Source organism: Squalius cephalus, assembly GCF_949319135.1.
Source record: "Squalius cephalus genome assembly, chromosome: 3".
Taxonomy (NCBI): Eukaryota; Metazoa; Chordata; class Actinopteri; order Cypriniformes; family Leuciscidae; genus Squalius; species Squalius cephalus.
In genome coordinates, this window is record NC_137124.1 from 2241628 (window position 1) to 2261527 (window position 19900).

General features: G+C 36.0%; 1 protein-coding gene across 3 annotated transcripts in view; it reads left to right on the forward strand.

Annotated features, from left to right (window-relative positions):
- Positions 1–19698, forward strand: part of supt16h (SPT16 homolog, facilitates chromatin remodeling subunit) — a 41466-nt gene extending 21768 nt beyond the window's left edge. The window contains exons 14-25 of one of the 3 annotated variants that reach the window (XM_079865908.1): positions 365–518; positions 1065–1192; positions 2178–2440; positions 6586–6704; positions 7340–7578; positions 8357–8432; positions 9135–9304; positions 9973–10102; positions 10291–10423; positions 14782–14856; positions 18203–18309; positions 19656–19698. In XM_079865908.1, coding sequence (XP_079722034.1) covers positions 365–518; positions 1065–1192; positions 2178–2440; positions 6586–6704; positions 7340–7578; positions 8357–8432; positions 9135–9304; positions 9973–10102; positions 10291–10423; positions 14782–14856; positions 18203–18309 — 1594 coding nt within the window. In that variant the 3' untranslated portion in view covers positions 19656–19698. Of the gene's footprint in view, positions 1–364; positions 519–1064; positions 1193–2177; positions 2441–6585; positions 6705–7339; positions 7579–8356; positions 8433–9134; positions 9305–9972; positions 10103–10290; positions 10424–14781; positions 14857–18202; positions 18942–19647 lie in introns of those variants that run through there. The other 2 variants (XM_079865909.1, XM_079865907.1) reach the window with 2 other exon arrangements.
- Positions 19699–19900: the final 202 nt, after the last annotated feature.

Here is a 19900-nt window from a genome sequence, read left to right on the forward strand (position 1 = left end):
ATAAAAAAGTTTCAGCATTTTTAGTTTGGATTTTGAGCATTTTTAGGTTTTTCTATGTGTACTGAAGCATTCCTCTCATGCCATTCATTCCTAAGGGGGTCAGATTGACCCGCGAGTGGAGGATTTGTTTCGTTTTTAAATTTCAACCACAAAACTAAAAAAAAAGTTACTTTTAAAAAAAATTAATTTCGGGTCAAAATGATGATATGCAATTGTAAATATACATTTTTTTTTCTAAGTTGAATTTTATAAAAAGTGTTCTGTTATAATGTTGAATCTGTGTGTCATGTAGTGAACTTCAATACATTTAAATACAACCAGCATCGATTGTAAACGCTCTTCTCTCCTAATGTTCCCCCTTCAGAGCCAGAAAGTCCAATGTGTCGTATAAGAACGTTTCCCAGATGCCCCGGGAGAAGGACATCAGAGACATGAAGATCTTCATCGATAAGAAGTACGAGACGGTCATCATGCCCGTGTTTGGCATCGCTACACCTTTTCACATCGCCACCATCAAGGTAACCTCTCGCTGATGTACATCTGGTGCCAGATTCACCAAATATTCCTAAGAATATATCATGATATATTGGTAACACTGTACAATAAGGTGCATTAGTTAACTACCTTAGGTAACATGAACTAAGAATGAACAATACTTCAGCATTTTATTAATCTTCGTTAATATTAATTTCAACATTTACTAATGCATTATTAAAATCAAAGGTTGTATTAGTTAACATTAGTTAATGCACTGTGAACGAACATGAACAAACAGCTGTATTTTATGTTAACTAATATTAACATAGATTAATAAATACTGTAACAAATGTGTTGGTCATTGTCAGTTCATGTTAGTTAATACATTAATTAATGTTCGCTAATAAACCTCATTGCAAAGTGTTACCGATATATGAAATAACAATATTAACGAAATATTACAAACTGATTTATCTGAAATGTTTTTGCTTAAGAAGATAGAGTCTGGCCCGTGTTTTGGCCTCATCTGAGTCTCTCTCTCGTGTGTGTGTGTGTGTGTGTGTGTGTGTGTGTGTGTGTGTGTGCAGAACATCAGTATGTCAGTGGAAGGAGACTACACCTATCTGAGGATAAACTTCTTCGTGCCGGGCAGTTCGCTGGGGCGTCACGAGGGCAACATCTTCCCAAACCCAGAGGCCACGTTTGTCAAAGAGATGTAAGAGATTTCATGATGTTGAAGTCCATCGTTGGGCCTGATTCATGAAACAATGTGTATAAATTGCTCAAAATCTTTTAAAGTCCCCCTGTAGTCAATTTTCTCCCTTAAAACTCATCTTTAATCACCAAAATGACACATTTAAAAGTTTTTTCCTTGGAAACAATTGCTTGAATGTAACTCGACACCCTTGCCTCATTTAGTATGCGCGGTTCTATGAATATGCAAATGAGCACCGCCTCCACTCACTCACTCAGCTCAGAGATCCACTGGTTAACGATCAGACGTTGATCTGATTGGTTAGAAGGTAGTTTGTGACGTCAGAAACACTATATACTATATATACTCCGCAATGGTGTTGACTTATGAATTTTACGGTTTATCCTACGATCAATCAGTTCCAAAAATAAATACAAAACCTGTGCTAATTAAATGAAAACAAGCTGAAAAAAAAAAACGGTTAAATACAATATATTCTGATAATACAGCGTAATGAGAGATTTACAATTTAAAAGGCGGGTCATTTCTGACCCGGAACACCAAATCAGGGAAAGGGTTTAGGTTTAAACTTGATAACTTGAAACATTGATACATTTTTTTTTTTTCAAAATTATTCAACGCCTGCACCTTGTTTTCAAAGTTTATGTTCTCAAGCCCCAAACACTGTTGTTGTGTGAGAGAGCGGCCGGAGCGCGTTAAGGGTTTTCTGTGAGCGGTGTGTGTTAGCGGCCCCTGAGTTAATAACTAATGATCTTTACAACGGAAGTGAATCAATCAGAACTAACTTTATCTGGACAATAACTTTACTCTAGATCTGCTGTAAAGCCTGAACACTCTCTGTTACTGTAATCTCCTGTTATCACTGTAAAGCTGCTGTGAAACATCTATATTGTTAAAGCGCTGTATAAATGGAGACTTGACTTGACTTCAAGCATGACCTTACGAACAACATTGGGTTTCACTCGCGGCTCTTTTCCTCTTTTAGCACGTACCGCGCGTCTAACCTGAAATCCCCGGGCGATCACTCGGTTCCCTCCACAAACCTGCAGAACGCCTTCCGCATCATCAAGGAGGTGCAGAAGCGCTACAAGACCCGCGAGGCGGAGGAGAAGGAGAAGGAGGGCATCGTCAAGCAGGACTCGCTCGTCATCAACCTCAACCGCAGCAACCCCAAACTCAAAGACCTCTACATCAGACCCAACATCGCCCAGAAGAGGATGCAGGGCTCGCTCGAGGCGCACACCAACGGTGAGAGGGCTTTAGCGCTCCGGTAAAGGGATACCTCTCCCAGAACCCATGATTTACTCTCCCTCACGCATTCCTCGGTGTGTATGACATTATTCTTTCAGGCGAACACAATCAGAGTTATATTAAAAAATGTCCTGGCTCTTCCAAGCTTTATAATGCCACTTTTATAATGCCACTTTTATGATGGACAGATGCACTTTTATTATGGATAGATGCACTTTATGATGGACAGATGCACTTTTATTATGGATAGATGCACTTTATGATGGATAGATGCACTTTTATGATGGATAGATGCACTTTTATGATGGATAGATGCACTTTTATGATGGACAGATGCACTTTTATGATGGACAGATGCACTTTTATGATGGATAGAGGCAGTTTTATGAGGGATAGATGCACTTTTATGATGGACAGATGCACTTTTATGATGGACACATGCACTTTTATGATGGATAGATGCACTTTTATCATGGACAGATGCACTTTTATGATGGATAGATGCACTTTTATCATGGACAGATGCACTTTTATGATGGACAGATGCACTTTTATGATGGATAGATGCACTTTTATCATGGACAGATGCACTTTTATGATGGACAGATGCACTTTTATCATGGACAGATGCACTTTTATCATGGATAGATGCACTTTTATCATGGATAGATGCACTTTTATGATGAAAAGATGCACTTTTATCATGGATAGATGCACTTTTATGATGGACAGATGCACTTTTATCATGGATAGATGCACTTTTATCATGGACAGATGCACTTTTATGATGGACAGATGCACTTTTATCATGGACAGATGCACTTTTATCATGGACAGATGCACTTTTATGATGGACAGATGCACTTTTATCATGGATAGATGCACTTTTATGATGGACAGATGCACTTTTATCATGGACAGATGCACTTTTATGATGGACAGATGCACTTTTATCATGGATAGATGCACTTTTATGATGGACAGATGCACTTTTATCATGGATAGATGCACTTTTATGATGGATAGATGCACTTTTATGATGGACAGATGCACTTTTATGATGGACAGATGCACTTTTATCATGGATAGATGCACTTTTATCATGGACAGATGCACTTTTATGATGGACAGATGCACTTTTATGATGGACACATGCACTTTTATGATGGATAGATGCACTTTTATCATGGACAGATGCACTTTTATGATGGATAGATGCACTTTTATCATGGACAGATGCACTTTTATGATGGACAGATGCACTTTTATGATGGATAGATGCACTTTTATCATGGACAGATGCACTTTTATGATGGACAGATGCACTTTTATCATGGACAGATGCACTTTTATCATGGATAGATGCACTTTTATCATGGATAGATGCACTTTTATGATGAAAAGATGCACTTTTATCATGGATAGATGCACTTTTATGATGGACAGATGCACTTTTATCATGGATAGATGCACTTTTATCATGGACAGATGCACTTTTATCATGGATAGATGCACTTTTATGATGGACAGATGCACTTTTATGATTGACAGATGCACTTTTATGATGGATAGATGCACTTTTATCATGGATAGATGCACTTTTATGATGAAAAGATGCACTTTTATCATGGATAGATGCACTTTTATGATGAACAGATGCACTTTTATGATTGACAGATGCACTTTTATGATGGATAGATGCACTTTTATGATGGACAGATGCACTTTTATGATGGACAGATGCACTTTTATCATGGATAGATGCACTTTTATCATGGATAGATGCACTTTTATCATGGATAGATGCTCTTTTATCATGGATAGATGTAGGGCTGGGCGATTTGGCCTAAAATCAAAATCTCGATTAATTGAACATTTTAACTCGATTACGATTAATGAACGATTATTTTATTTATTTTTTATTTTTTTGCCCTCATGGTTCACTGACAAGTTTTTTACAGTAAATATGCTCACATATTACAAGTGAGAGATTTTTGAATGAAGGGTGCATTACTTGATTTTAAAATAATTGAAGGAAACACACACTATCTACCATCTATGATTATTTATTGAACATCAATGTTAAACAACTTAAATTAAAGCACACATTGCCTAAAACGAACAGTCACTTTGTTCTTATAAAAAAGTAAAAATAAATAACTTGCACTTTTGGAAACAAAATAAATTACTTTCAATGTTTTTCTTATTAAAAGTAGAAAATAAGCAGTATCTCTTCTAAATAAAACAACTCTTGTATATCCTGTAAATAATATTTTAAACAGTGCGTTTCTTGCATATACTGTAAACAAATATTTTAATGTGCAATGTATCAATGTAAACAACAGATTGTTGTAATGAAAATACACTGTTGCATGAGGTAATCTTAGCGATCTTGTTATGTCACTATATGAACATGAATTTACTCTAAGTTCTTACTAAGAAACACGAGCATGTTAACCTTTTCAGGTTTCAGGCAGGACCTGAGGCATGTAACAATGTTTCCGCCCGAACTGAAAACCCGTTCTGATGGGGAGCTAGTAGCTGGTATGCACTTGTTGCTCAGTTGTCTCAGTGATTAAGCTCTCCATGCTCGACATGTCGGCGGAATAACGTAATGTAAGGCAGCGGGGTCACGTGACTCCACACGCGGTAGTGTTTTAAAGGGAAAGTAATCGAAATAATCGACCTTGGAAAATTTGATCGATTATAGGTTCTGAATGTCGATTTCGATTACTTTTCGATTAATCGCCCAGCCCTAGATAGATGCTCTTTTATCATGGATAGATGCACTTTTATCATGGATAGATGCACTTTTATCATGGATAGATGCTCTTTTATGATGAAAAGATGCACTTTTATCATGGATAGATGCACTTTTATGATGGACAGATGCACTTTTATGATGGATAGATGCACTTTTATCATGGATAGATGCACTTTTATCATGGATAGATGCACTTTTATCATGGATAGATGCACTTTTATGATGAAAAGATGCACTTTTATCATGGATAGATGCACTTTTATGATGGACAGATGCACTTTTATGATGGATAGATGCACTTTTATCATGGACAGATGCACTTTTATCATGGACAGATGCACTTTTATCATGGATAGATGCACTTTTATCATGGATGGATGCACTTTTATCATGGACAGATGCACTTTTATCATGGACAGATGCACTTTTATCATGGATAGATGCACTTTTATCATGGATAGATGCACTTATGATGGACAGATGCACTTTTATCATGGATAGATGCACTTTTATGATGGATAGATGCACTTTTATGATGGATGGATGCACTTTTATGATGGATAGATGCACTTTTATGGACTTTAAAACAGAAACAACCATTCACTTCCATTATAAAGCTTGGAAGAGCCAGGACATTTTTTAAATATAACTCTGATTGTGTTCGTCTGAAAGAGGAATGTCATATACATCTAGGATGGCTTGTGGGTGAGTAAATCATGGGCTAATTTTAACTTTTGGGTGAACTATCCCTTTTAATGTGGGTTTTTAACAACTGATAATGCTGATATTCGATTGTATTAGAGCTGCACCATATATCGCAATAAAATCCAAATGGTGTGTTGTGATTGTCAGTTTCATACATCCAACCCGTCAAAATAAAAGTCTGGTTTCACAATTGAAAATGAAGAATTTAAGATGTGAGTATTAGTATTGTAATTTTACAGTTGTACTATAACATCCTTTTTTAAATTAATTTCTTATTTTACAGTACAGCAGTTACAATATTACAATATTTTTTTAATTTAATTTAGCATTTTATTTAATAAGTCACAATTTATTATTTAATTTATACTAAATTTGTCAAAAAAAAAATGCTGTAAAACTAAGAAATTGAGTATTTAACAAAAATAATTGTATTTTAAACTACAACTGTAAAAATCCCAAATAGTTCAGCCTTAAAAAGATGTTTCACACTCAAAGTAATAATAAAAAAAACTTTCCAGCTTAAATTTTTTGGATAATTTTTTTCATTTGTCAGTCGTATTATTACAATGTAACTTATTAATTGCAATAATTGTCTCCTAACAAACTATTCAATACATCTCTATCAAATAAAAGTTCATCAATCTCAAAAGACTGACTGTCTTGGCGTCTCCAGGTTTCCGTTTCACGTCAGTACGCGGAGATAAAGTCGACATCCTTTACAACAACATCAAACACGCCGTATTCCAGCCCTGCGACGGGGAGATGATCATTGTGCTGCACTTCCATCTGAAGGTGGGTCACTTTACTAGCAGTGATGCACTATTGTAGCTTTTATTAATAGGTTTAATTAAGTATTTTCTGTATTCTTTTTAATTATTATTTATATTTTCTGTAATATTTTGAATTCTTTTTTATATTTTCTGTATTTACATTTTTTATATTTTATGCATCATTTTTAATTATTTTTTATATTTTCTGTATTTTTAATAATTCCTTATGTATTTTTTATTGTTTATTTTCTATTTTTTAATAATTTCTTATTATGTATTTTTTATATTTGTTTATATTTTCTGTATTTTTAATTATTTCTTATTTTCTGTATTTAAATTTTTTCATATTTTATGTATTTTTAATTTCTTATATTTTATGTATTTTTAAATGTTTATATTTTCTGTATTCTTTAATTATTTCTTACATTTTATGTATTTTAAATATTTTTTTTATATTTTCTGTAATATTAATTCTTTTTTGTATTTTTAATAATTCTTTTTACTTTCTGTATTTTTACTTTTTTTATTTTCTTTGTTTTTAATTTATATTATATTTTCTGTAATTTTTTTTATTCTTTTTTTATATTTTCTGTATTGTTTTTCCTTCTGTTTCTCAGTACATTGGCTGAATTTAACTCAGTTTTGTGTGTGTCGTAGAACGCCATCATGTTCGGTAAGAAGCGCCACACAGACGTGCAGTTCTACACAGAGGTGGGCGAGATCACGACGGATCTGGGCAAACACCAGCACATGCACGACCGCGACGACCTCTACGCAGAACAGATGGAGCGAGAGATGAGACACAAACTCAAATCCGCCTTCAAGAACTTCATCGAGAAGGTGGAGTCTCTCACCAAGGAAGAGCTGGAGTTTGAGGTCCCTTTCAGAGATCTCGGGTGAGTGAGCTAAAGATGAAATGAAGCTCAAACATGCTTGAGTGTTCCCATACACACATAAGATTTCAATCAAAACAATGGGTCACATTCACTTTTGTGAGTGAAGCTTGAAACACAAATGCAATGTTTCTTGGGGAAATGCAAAACTTGTGAACGAACACGAGTTATCGCAAAAGTTTTAAGAATTAACTCTTTGGGGAACGCAAAGTATTTTGAGTTAACGCAAAAACAAATGAAGTTTTTTGGGGGGTTAACACAAAGTAGGTTTTTTGGCTTGATGCAAAATAGTTTTTTTTTGGCTTAACATTTTTTTTATTTATGTATTTTTTTGTTTTTTTTTGTTGCTTAATGCAAAAGAGTTTTTGGGGGGTTAATAAATTATTTTTTTGTTGTTGTTTTTTTGCTTAACTCAATGTAGTTTATCAGGATAACGCAAAAGTTTAAGTTAACTGAAGTTAACAAGTTTCGTGCAAAATTTGCCACGGGAACGCGAAACTTTTGAGGGAGAATGCAAGCGTTAAGCAAATGAAAGTGACAAAAGGCGATAAAGTGAGGTTTCTGCAAAAAGCCCTTCTATAGAGATGGTTTTTAACATTGGATCAAGTTTAAGAACAAACTCCTGTGCATACGTACATGAAGTAGAACGTTTTCGTGAGATATTTTCCCGTGCATATCAATACGCATGATCCATGTACTTATTAGTGAATGATACCCTGTGGCTTTGTCCCAGATTGCTCCTGGTTTGAGCGCTCTAAGCCGTTATTCTCCACTGTTTCAGGTTCCAGGGCGCCCCCTACAGGAGCACCTGTTTACTGCAGCCCACGTCCAGCTCGCTCTGCAACGTCACCGAGTGGGTGAGTGTCGCGCCACACGACCCATACTAGTGCTGGAGCGGATCACAGAATTCACGGTTCGGATCATTTACGATTTTTGAGCCACGGATCAGGTCATATAGAGGAGGGTGTAACTTTGCTTTTCATTTATTACTTAAGGCTCACTTTAATTTTTTTTATACTACATTAAGAACTACTAGCCTAACTGATAAAGTTCAAGCAGTATTAAAAACAAGTGGACAGTCGGTAATAAAATACATAACAAATAAACAAATTACAAGCAGAATACTAAATATGAATACTAAATAACAAACTTGCAAAGTCTAACAGTAGTGTTCAGGTACAGAAGTTCAAATGTAAAATAATACTGTTCCCTTTAGAAATGAAAGCGACAAAATACAGCTTTAACAAAGATAAATCTATATGTATTAACATTAGCGACACGGATGACAGCAGGAGCATTAGGCTGCTGTCACTTTAAGGCAGATAAGTGCAGATAACACGAGTTTTCGCCTCTTCTGCATTTAAAATTGTTTGAATGTGTAAATTGGCAAGACAAAACACGTCCAAATTATAAACTTTCACTCTGTGATGGTTAAATTTAGTAGTCAATCCGCGAATCGCATGAGTGGCGAACCGTGGGGTAAGCTGGTCCGTTCCACCCCTAACCGACACACACACACACACACACCCCCGTTCTCACGCCCCGCCTCTCTCTCGCAGCCTCCGTTCGTGGTGACGCTCGACGAGGTAGAGCTGGTTCACTTCGAGCGAGTCCAGTTCCACCTCAAGAACTTCGACGTGGTCATCGTTTATAAAGACTACAACAAGAAAGTCACCATGATCAACGCCGTGCCCGTCAACTCTCTGGATCCCATCAAAGAGTGGCTCAAGTAAGATTTTCACTGGATGTACATGTAAAATAAATACGTTTATGTGCAACAGTTGTTTTCATGTTATCTATTATCTTTAAAGGTGCACTGTGTGATTTTAGCGGCATCTAGTGGTGAGGTTGTGAATTGCACCCAACAGAAGTTACGGTGGCCGACAGGAAGTGATGTCGTCGTCTGAGACAGCAGAGAGTAGCCAGTTAAACAATGATGTTTCTTTACAAAGACAAATTAAGAAATTAGGTTTACTTAATTATTCAGTAAAACGATGTTATTGCGAATATTATTGTCACCTGTTCATCATTGTGTCAGTGTTTTATCCGCTGACTTTAGCTCGCTTCTTTACACGAACAACAACAGAGTGACGAAACGTGTTTGTCCGTTCAGGGCCACCGTAGAAACATGTGGATGTAAGCGGACCCGCGGTGTGTGTAGAGATAAATGCCTCATTCTAAGCTAATAAACACACAACGCTTCATTATGTAAGGTCTTTATACACCACTGAAAACATTGTTATGTAAATGATATTGCATGTAAACAGATCCTCCTGAATATTACACACTGCACCTTTAAATTAAACATATCAGCCAATATAGATGATGTCGGCATCTGCCATCTAAAAAAAATATTGGTAAATGGCTAATGCTAACAGAGTGAATGTGTGTGTGCAGCTCGTGTGATATCAAGTACACCGAGGGCGTCCAGTCTCTGAACTGGACCAAGATCATGAAGACTATAGTGGACGACCCCGAGGGCTTCTTCGAGCAGGGCGGCTGGTCCTTCCTCGACCCCGAGAGTGAGGTGAGACGTCTTGCTGTAATGAGGAATATTGTGACGTGTTCGTTCCCGGAAGAAACTCAAGACTACAGTGGAGGCGTCTCAGGGGTTCAGAAACACTGATGTGGAGAAAGATGAGTGTGGAGAAACAGGTCCTCTTTAAATGTTCCCCCGGTGATTAACGGTGTTGGCGTTTGTGCCGTGTGTCTCAGGGAAGCGGAGCGGAGGACGACTCGGAGTCTGAGATGGAGGACGAGACCTTCAACCCCTCGGCTGATGAGGAGGAGGAGGAGGAGGAGGACAGTGATGAAGATTACTCCTCTGAGACCGAGGACTCCTGTAATGGTAAGGCTCGCTTCACTCTTGCTGCATTAGGGGCTTTCGCACCGGAGGAACCTTTTCATCGTCCCTAGAGCTATTGGCGGAAGTTCCCGGATGTCGGCGTGTTTGTTCTAGGAACGAGTTTAGTTCTAATTTACTCCTACTTCAGAGTCGGTCTAAACCAGCGCTATAGGAACTATCCATGGCGGTAGGGTTCGCTGAGTGGCCGAACACTCGCGAAACACAAGTACCCGCCATTTAAAAACAAGCTGTTTAAACACACAGATTATAGCCTATATATTTACTCCAGAAACTCTACGAACATGTAAAACAGTGATAGATGAACCTCTCAACCTTTACACTGGGGAGAAAATCACACACAACTTTGAGGAGACCAAGAGAATCGCTAATCATATCATACGCTAATAACTCTTCATCACTGTCGTCTTCATCACTGTCTACTGTCTATCTTTAACCAGTCCCTCCAGTTTTTCGCGACTCCGCGATCGCTGAATACAACGCAAAATCAACAAATTGTCGCATTTTTTTGCGATCCTGCATAATTCCTAATTTAACCGCAAAATAATCACAAAAATGAAAAAGACCTCACAAAACATTAAATTATAATCACCCAATTGAAATATCTCAAGTTTAATTAAAGTTTCAATGCATTTTACGTGGATACAGATGTTGCGCACGCAACGTTATGTCTGTGAGCGGTCTGTCAGAAACATGGCGAAAGAAAATTTGTCTCACCTGCCCTCTCACATAAGCGCCAAGGAGCGGGCTAAGCAATATCCTGATATATTGCACGAGAGTGGGGGTAAATTGTTTTGTGTTGACCGAGTGACTGCCTGACTGCAGTGTGTGTGTGTGTGCGTGCGTGTGTGTGTGTGACTGACTGCGTGTCACCGCCTGTCAGCGTAAATTGTCTTTATAGTGCTTGAACAAATACACATAGCAACAATTACTTCAAAATAGTCATCTTGGCGAGTATTTACGTAAAACTATCAGTAATAACTGATTGGGACGTTTGTCATTACTGTAGTAGGTCTTAAAGTGACAGTAACCTAATTTACCTGCTGTTGTCAGTGTTGTTAATGTTAATCAAGCAACAACAATAGGCTACAGCACAATTAAAAAAAAAACTAAATTATCCTCTGTTTGTAACTGTATCCTTGTATTTATTTGTCCTGTTTTGTTTCTTTTTGTTATTTGTTCCTTTGTTCTTATTTCATTACTGAGTGTTTACTTGATTATTTAAATCATTTCTTGGATGTTCCTGGTTGTGCCCATAGGTTGTTTTAAAAGTTAATTTGATGAGAATTTGATTAGACCAAAATAAACAAGCTTTATGCATTTTGTTTGTGTCATGTATGACTATTGTGCATCTGACACAATACTTTTATGGTAAATGTGATGTCCTAATTATAAAATATAAAAATCGCAAATTTTTTCACAAATTTCTGGAAATTACCACCACAAAATCAGTCATTTTGATCGCAAAAATCACACAAAAAAATCGTGAAATCCTGGAGGGACTGTTTAACAGTTCTATCTAGTAACGTATGAGACAGGACCGTTAGACAGATCGTACACTAATGAACACTCGTTCTCAGCGCCGTCAAAATAAAAGTCACAACAACAAGCGCGTCTCACGTCACCTCAGAGTTCGTACTGGCGCTGCGAACGCAACCAGGAAAACGTTCCTATGGGAGCCGTTAGTTCTCGGGTGACCATCCTGGTGGATCGTTCCTATAACTGAGTTCTGTTCACACAATCCCATTCATTTCAGTAGAGAGCTGGTGGTTTCCGACGAACCCGGGTTCGTACGAGGTGCTTAAATTTGACCTTTTGAAATTGAAGTCCTGGAAAACCCTTGAAAGCAGACATTTTTATGAAGAGGTTCTTGAAAAGTGCTTGAATTATTGATAGACAATATATATGAAATGAGTGCTTAATGTTTTTGAGACAATATTTTCATGAAAAAATGAACACTGCAGCCTGTCTGATATATAGACATTTCGCATGGCTATGAGTGTGGTATTGCTCATATAAATACCCAAGTATATGATACAGCTTTCATTCTTCAGGTCAATCAAACATTAATGTGGGAAAAATCAGTTTGAATCTGGAAAGCGATTTCTTTATCACGGTATCCTTTCAACGGTTGTAGTTTCCACAGTTGCATACGTTGCTTGTGCTGCACTTTATTCCTACCATTTTGTTTTATTAGTTCCTTTTTGTTTATTGCCTTTTTTAGAATTTGAAAGATAATAATGATATTGTTTGATAAGTGAAATCTCTGATTGTAGTCCTTGAAAACCAAAAAGTAGTGCTTGAAAGTCCTGGAATTCGCTCCATGCACAATATGGCGGCCGTTGGCGTTCGACCTTGAGTGTGTGGGCCAGTTCTTCCGGTGAAAACTTCCGGTGATGTGACAGCGAGAGCGGGAGACAACAGCGACCGAGTCACATTACCACAGAGATATTTTTTCACAATGAGTGTTTTTAGGATTCAAGAGAGGCGACTTGCCTTTCAGAGGGTGACAGCCTCAGCACTTCATCGCTGTGTGCCGTTATGCACCGTTTCGTCACGTTACAACAGAGAAGTCTATGGCAAGCCGTTTTAACTTTTATTCATTTCCGGGATATGAATTGTTGATATCAACAATTTACTTTCTTGATATCAACAATTCAAGTCTTGATATAAAAAAATTTAATTGTTGATATCTGTAATTGTATTTTCATTAGTGAAATGTCACCATAGGCTGCCATTCAAAATCAATTGTTGATATCAAGTATTGATTTCTTATTAGTAGAAATATAATTTTTGATATCAATAATTACATTGTTACTAGTAAAAATGCAAATTACTGATATCAATAATTCAATTGTCACTAGTAAAAATGTCTATTCTTGATATCAACAATTGAATTGCTACTAGCAAAATTTTTCATTTTTGATATCTGAAAATGTATTTCTGATATCAATATTATTTCAGATATCTAAAATGGCTTTCTTACTAGTAACAATCACATTCATGATATCAGAAATTAACATTGTCACTAGTGACAACTGAATTTTTTATATCAAAAATAAAGGTTTTTACTAGTGATAATTGTATTTCTGATATGTGAAATTGGAATTTCAACTAGTAAGAAATCAGTTCTTGATATCAACAATTGATTTTGAATGGCAGCCTATGGTGACATTTCACTAGTGAAAATACAATTACAGATATCAACAATTATAGTTTTTACTAGTTGAAATTCAATTGTTGATATCAAGAATTATCATTTTAACTAGTGAAAATTTAATTGTTGATATCAAGAATTAGCATTGTTACTAGTGGAAATGTAATTCCTGATATAACAAAATAGCCATTGTTACTAGTAGAAATCTAATTCCTGATATCAATAACTATAATTTTAGCTAGTGAAAATTGAATTGTTGATATCAAGGATTCATATCCTGGAAATGAATAAAAGTTAAAACGGCTTGCCATAGAAGTCAGCGTTCATGCATTCCCCGTTGTCGCTGCGGTACGGGCTGAGTGGATGCAGAAGATCCGGACGGATCACTTCAACCCGACCAAATTTTTAAATGCATATAATTTTCAGTGTATTTCACCTGTGCGTTTCTATGCTTTCTATTACTGCATTTATTTTGTGCAAGTGAGATGAGTAAAGATCATGAATCATTATCTGTCTGGTGTTTATAAGCAGCACGTACAGTATTTTACTACGTGTAAAATATACACAAACTTACCTATATTCAATTGTTTGTGGTACCTACAGTTAAAAATGTAAATGTGAAATATGTTATGATAATATTGATTGAGCAATTGATGTAAGTAAGTGAAAATATATGAGCAGAACTGAGAAAATAGTATTTATGGAGATAAATTGTAGCCGATCACAGGTCAAACGTGTGAATGTTCACGGTGCATTTTTATGCAAACAACTCTAATCGTAGTTGTAAGTTAACTCTATATTTACAGTAGGCATAACTGTCATTGCGTATGTGTATGCAGCATGAGTCAAACACAAGCTTCTGTTCGTGAACAGTTGTATTTCATTCATTAATCTGACTATGCATCCATGCATTTAATTGCCATTGGCTCGTGTGATAGTAATATGGATCTTTGTAGTATTTTAAGTGATAATTGATTCTATAAACAACTATGAACGATCATTTTCGGCTTTCTCCGGCTCCCTGCACCGGGCGTAATGCGAAACCGGAAGTGTCTACCCACACACTCGCTGATCCGAAATCCAAAATGGCGGCCACGTGCAGCTAGCCGTACCCTGTGTAATTGGTTAGTTGGTTGCGGAAGCTCCTGATTGGTTGTCTGAGTGATCATGTGATTGTTGATCTCAGATTACAGCGCGTCACTGGGCAGCGAAGAGGAGAGTGGGAAAGACTGGGATGAACTGGAGGAGGAAGCCAGGAAAGGTGAGTTCAATCCACTGTTTTCCTTCCAGAATGATGTCACTTCCTGGAGGATTTGTTAGTTATTGTTATGGTATAGTATGGTGCATTAATGATGCATTACTTACTTAATATGCATTAATTTGCACACATTTTTAGAACAGAAATGTAAACTTTGGGATAAAGCCAAGTTCAAAATTCCTCTTTTTATCACTTCATAAATCATCAAACACTGTAAAACAGATAAAAAATAAAAATGTTTTAGGAATAAAATGTTCTTTAGATCAATGTGTATTTAGGTTATTTGAAGTAAAGATTTAGTTTTTGATAGAAGTAAATACATTTTGCTTTATTTTATGTTTATTAATATTTCATTTCTTTAATTAGTATTAAGCTTATTTGGAGTAATACCACTATAATTTAGTATTATTATTTTTTAATTTTTACATTATTATATTAGTAGTAGTGTTTTCCTCTGTCAGAGGAGTTTGGAAAACTCAGTTTGAGCCTTTAATGATATGAATTGTAATTGAAATCTAAACACTTAAATGTTTGTTTTGGGTATTATCTTTCCACTAATCTGAATAAAGACAAATCTATGGAAGCTTGTTTCCGCCACAGAATAAAACATTTTAAAAGATAATTGCGACTTTTTATCTCACTTTATATCACACAATTCTGACTATATCACACAATTCTGACTTTATATCAGGCAATTCTGACTATATCACGCAATTCTGACTTTATCACGCAATTCTGACTTTATATCACGCAATTCTGACTTTATATCACGCGATTCTGACTTTATATCTCACAATTCTGACTTTATATCACGCAATTCTGACTATATCTCGCAATTCTGACTTTATATCACGCAATTCTGACTTTATATCACGCAATTCTGACTTTATATCACGCAATTCTGACTATCTCACAATTCTGACTTTATATCACGCAATTCTGACTATATCTCACAATTCTGACTTTATATCACGCAATTCTGACTTTATATCACGCAATTCTGACTATCTCACAATTCTGACTTTATATCACGCAATTCTGACTATATCTCACAATTCTGACTTTATATCACGCAATTCTGACTTTATCACGCAATTCTGACTTTATATCTCGCAATTCTGACTTTATATCACGCAATTCTGACTTTATATCTCACAATTCTGACTTTATATCACGCAATTCTGACTTTATATCACGCAATTCTGACTATCTCACAATTCTGACTTTATATCACGCAATTCTGACTTTATATCACGCAATTCTGACTTTATATCTCGCAATTCTGACTATATCTTGCAATTCTGACTATATCTCACAATTCTGACTTTATCACGCAATTCTGACTATATCTCACAATTCTGACTTTATATCACGCAATTCTGACTTTATATCACGCAATTCTGACTTTATATCTCGCAATTCTGACTATATCATGCAATTCTGACTATATATCACAATTCTGACTTTATATCACGCAATTCTGACTATATATCACAATTCTGACTTTATATCACGCAATTCTGACTTTATATCACGCAATTCTGACTTTATATCACGCAATTCTGACTATATCTCACAATTCTGACTTTATATCACGCAATTCTGACTTTATATCTCGCAATTCTGACTTTATATCACGCAAATTCTGACTTTATATCTCACAATTCTGACTTTATATCACGCAATTCTGACTTTATATCTCACAATTCTGACTTTATATCACGCAATTCTGACTATATCTCACAATTCTGACTTTATCACGCAATTCTGACTATATCTCACAATTCTGACTTTATATCACGCAATTCTGACTTTATATCACGCAATTCTGACTTTATATCTCGCAATTCTGACTATATCATGCAATTCTGACTATATATCACAATTCTGACTTTATATCACGCAATTCTGACTATATATCACAATTCTGACTTTATATCACGCAATTCTGACTTTATATCTCGCAATTCTGACTATATCATGCAATTCTGACTATATATCACAATTCTGACTTTATATCACGCAATTCTGACTATATATCACAATTCTGACTTTATATCACGCAATTCTGACTTTATATCACGCAATTCTGACTTTATATCACGCAATTCTGACTATATCTCACAATTCTGACTTTATATCACGCAATTCTGACTTTATATCACGCAAATTCTGACTTTATATCTCACAATTCTGACTTTATATCACGCAATTCTGACTTTATATCTCACAATTCTGACTTTATATCACGCAATTCTGACTATATCTCACAATTCTGACTTTATCACGCAATTCTGACTATATCTCACAATTCTGACTTTATATCACGCAATTCTGACTTTATATCACGCAATTCTGACTTTATATCTCGCAATTCTGACTATATCATGCAATTCTGACTATATATCACAATTCTGACTTTATATCACGCAATTCTGACTATATATCACAATTCTGACTTTATATCACGCAATTCTGACTTTATATCACGCAATTCTGACTTTATATCACGCAATTCTGACTATATCTCACAATTCTGACTATATCACGCAAATTCTGACTTTATATCTCACAATTCTGACTTTATATCACGCAATTCTGACTTTATATCACGCAATTCTGACTATATCACGCAATTCTGACTATATCACACAATTCTGACTTTATATCAGGCAATTCTGACTTTATATCACGCAATTCTGACTATATCTCGCAATTCTGACTATATCTCGCAATTCTGACTATATCACACAATTCTGACTTTATATCACGCAATTCTGACTATATATCACAATTCTGACTTTATATCACGCAATTCTGACTTTATATCACGCAATTCTGACTTTATATCACGCAATTCTGACTATATCTCACAATTCTGACTATATCTCACAATTCTGACTTTATATCACGCAATTCTGACTTTATATCTCGCAATTCTGACTTTATATCACGCAAATTCTGACTTTATATCTCACAATTCTGACTTTATATCTCACAATTCTGACTTTATATCACGCAATTCTGACTTTATATCACGCAATTCTGACTATATCACGCAATTCTGACTATATCACGCAATTCTGACTATATCACACAATTCTGACTTTATATCACGCAATTCTGACTATATCTCGCAATTCTGACTATATCACACAATTCTGACTTTATATCAGGCAATTGTGAGATGAAAAAGTCGCAATTAGCTTTTTTATTTTTCATTTTGGCGGAGACAAGCTTCCATATAAATCAGCCCAAAATTGACCAGTGCATGGAAAAAAAAAAATGTCCCTCCTGATCTATCACCCTATACAACACAGTGATTGGTGTTTTTGGTTGTTTCCATCAGCTGATCGAGAGAGTCAATATGAGGACACAGAGGATACAAACAACCGCAAGAGGAAGGGCCGTTCGTCAGCTCCACCGCCCAGCAGCAAGAAGAAGAGGCGGCATTAAACACTCACACACACACACACACACACACACACAGACACACACGTTTCCCACAGTCCTCTTTTACTGCCCCCCCCCCCACACACACACCCCCACACACACACACACACACACACACACACAGTGTGTCTGATGTAAATAGCGTCGGCCAGCGCTGGTGTGTGCTGTAGGATAGTGGTTTTCATATCAGCGGATGGACGTGGATTTTCCTGCGTTACATCCCTCAGGTGTGTGTGTGTGTGTGTGTGTGCGCGAGCGCTGTTCTGAAGCGTAGATGTGACGTAGTGTTGGTGTTTAAGTAACACTCATCCTTCCGGCTCATGTCGCTCTCTCGCTCTCTCTCTCTCTCTCTCTCTCTCTCTCTCTCTCTCTCGCTCGCCAGTCCTGCTCGTTTCTGAATAGTTCATGGCTTTTACGTTAGCACATAATGATTCACTTTGTGCTTTTTCTGTTTTTCTAAATCGAGGGGACGCAAACACACACACATTGTAAACATACACTTATTTTTTTTCCCTTTAATACTCTTTTGCTCATTCTGGATTGGTAGTCTTGTATTGTTCAATCAAAAAAGTTTTTTTTTTTTTTTTTTTTAATAAAAGTTAAGTGAAATTAAAAATAAAACTTGTTAGTTTCTCATTTAAACCTTATTTCTGGGTCAAGGGTTTTCTCAGCGCATCCAGTGGTTAGTTGACGTGGTTCTCGACTGGTTTGGTCATTAAGCCGTGATCCACGTTTTTTAGGAATTTAAACAAAGCTAATTTATTTTTCAATAATGGTTGACACGCACAAGCGCCGTACCGCTATTAACATACACTTAAATTGTAAGAATATGACTAACACGGCAACACTTTATAATAAGGTTCATTAGTTAATGTAGTAACTAACATGAACTAACCATGAACAATACATTTGTTACAGTATAAGTTAATCTTTGTTTATGTTAGTTAATAAAAATCCAGCTGTTCATTGTTTGTTCATGTTAGTTCACAGTGCATTAACTAATGTTAACAAGATGTTAATAAAGTATTAGTGAATGTTGAAATTAACAAAGATTAATAAATGAAGTATAAGTGCAGTTCATTCATAGTTCATGCTAACTAATGTTAACTAATGAACCTTATTGTAAAGTGTTACCACTAACTCTGATGAATAAATATTATAAGGTAAGGCTATTAAATAACAGTCTCAAACTAGTTTCTGTTCCTACAATAAAGTTAGTAAGTTAGTCGCCACAATCATCAAATATCTAGAAAATATCACATTAAGTGCTATTTTGTGTTAAGGTTATAGAAGCTAGTTACACTGATGAATACCCAAAACTAGCATTAAACACACACACACACACACACACACACACACACACGTTTCCCACAGTCCTCTTTTACTGCCCCCTTGCTAGTATTTAATTAGCTCTTTATATAGACCTTATGAAGCTCCGCCCCTTTTCATTCAACATTTGAAGTGGATCAAAAAAGTTCATCAAAGTTGTGCTAAGACAAGAATGGGTATTGTTCAAAATTCATGTACAACTTTGAAAGGTTTTGATCCACTTCAAATGTTGACTACATGAAATTTCATTAAAAAAACAAATACA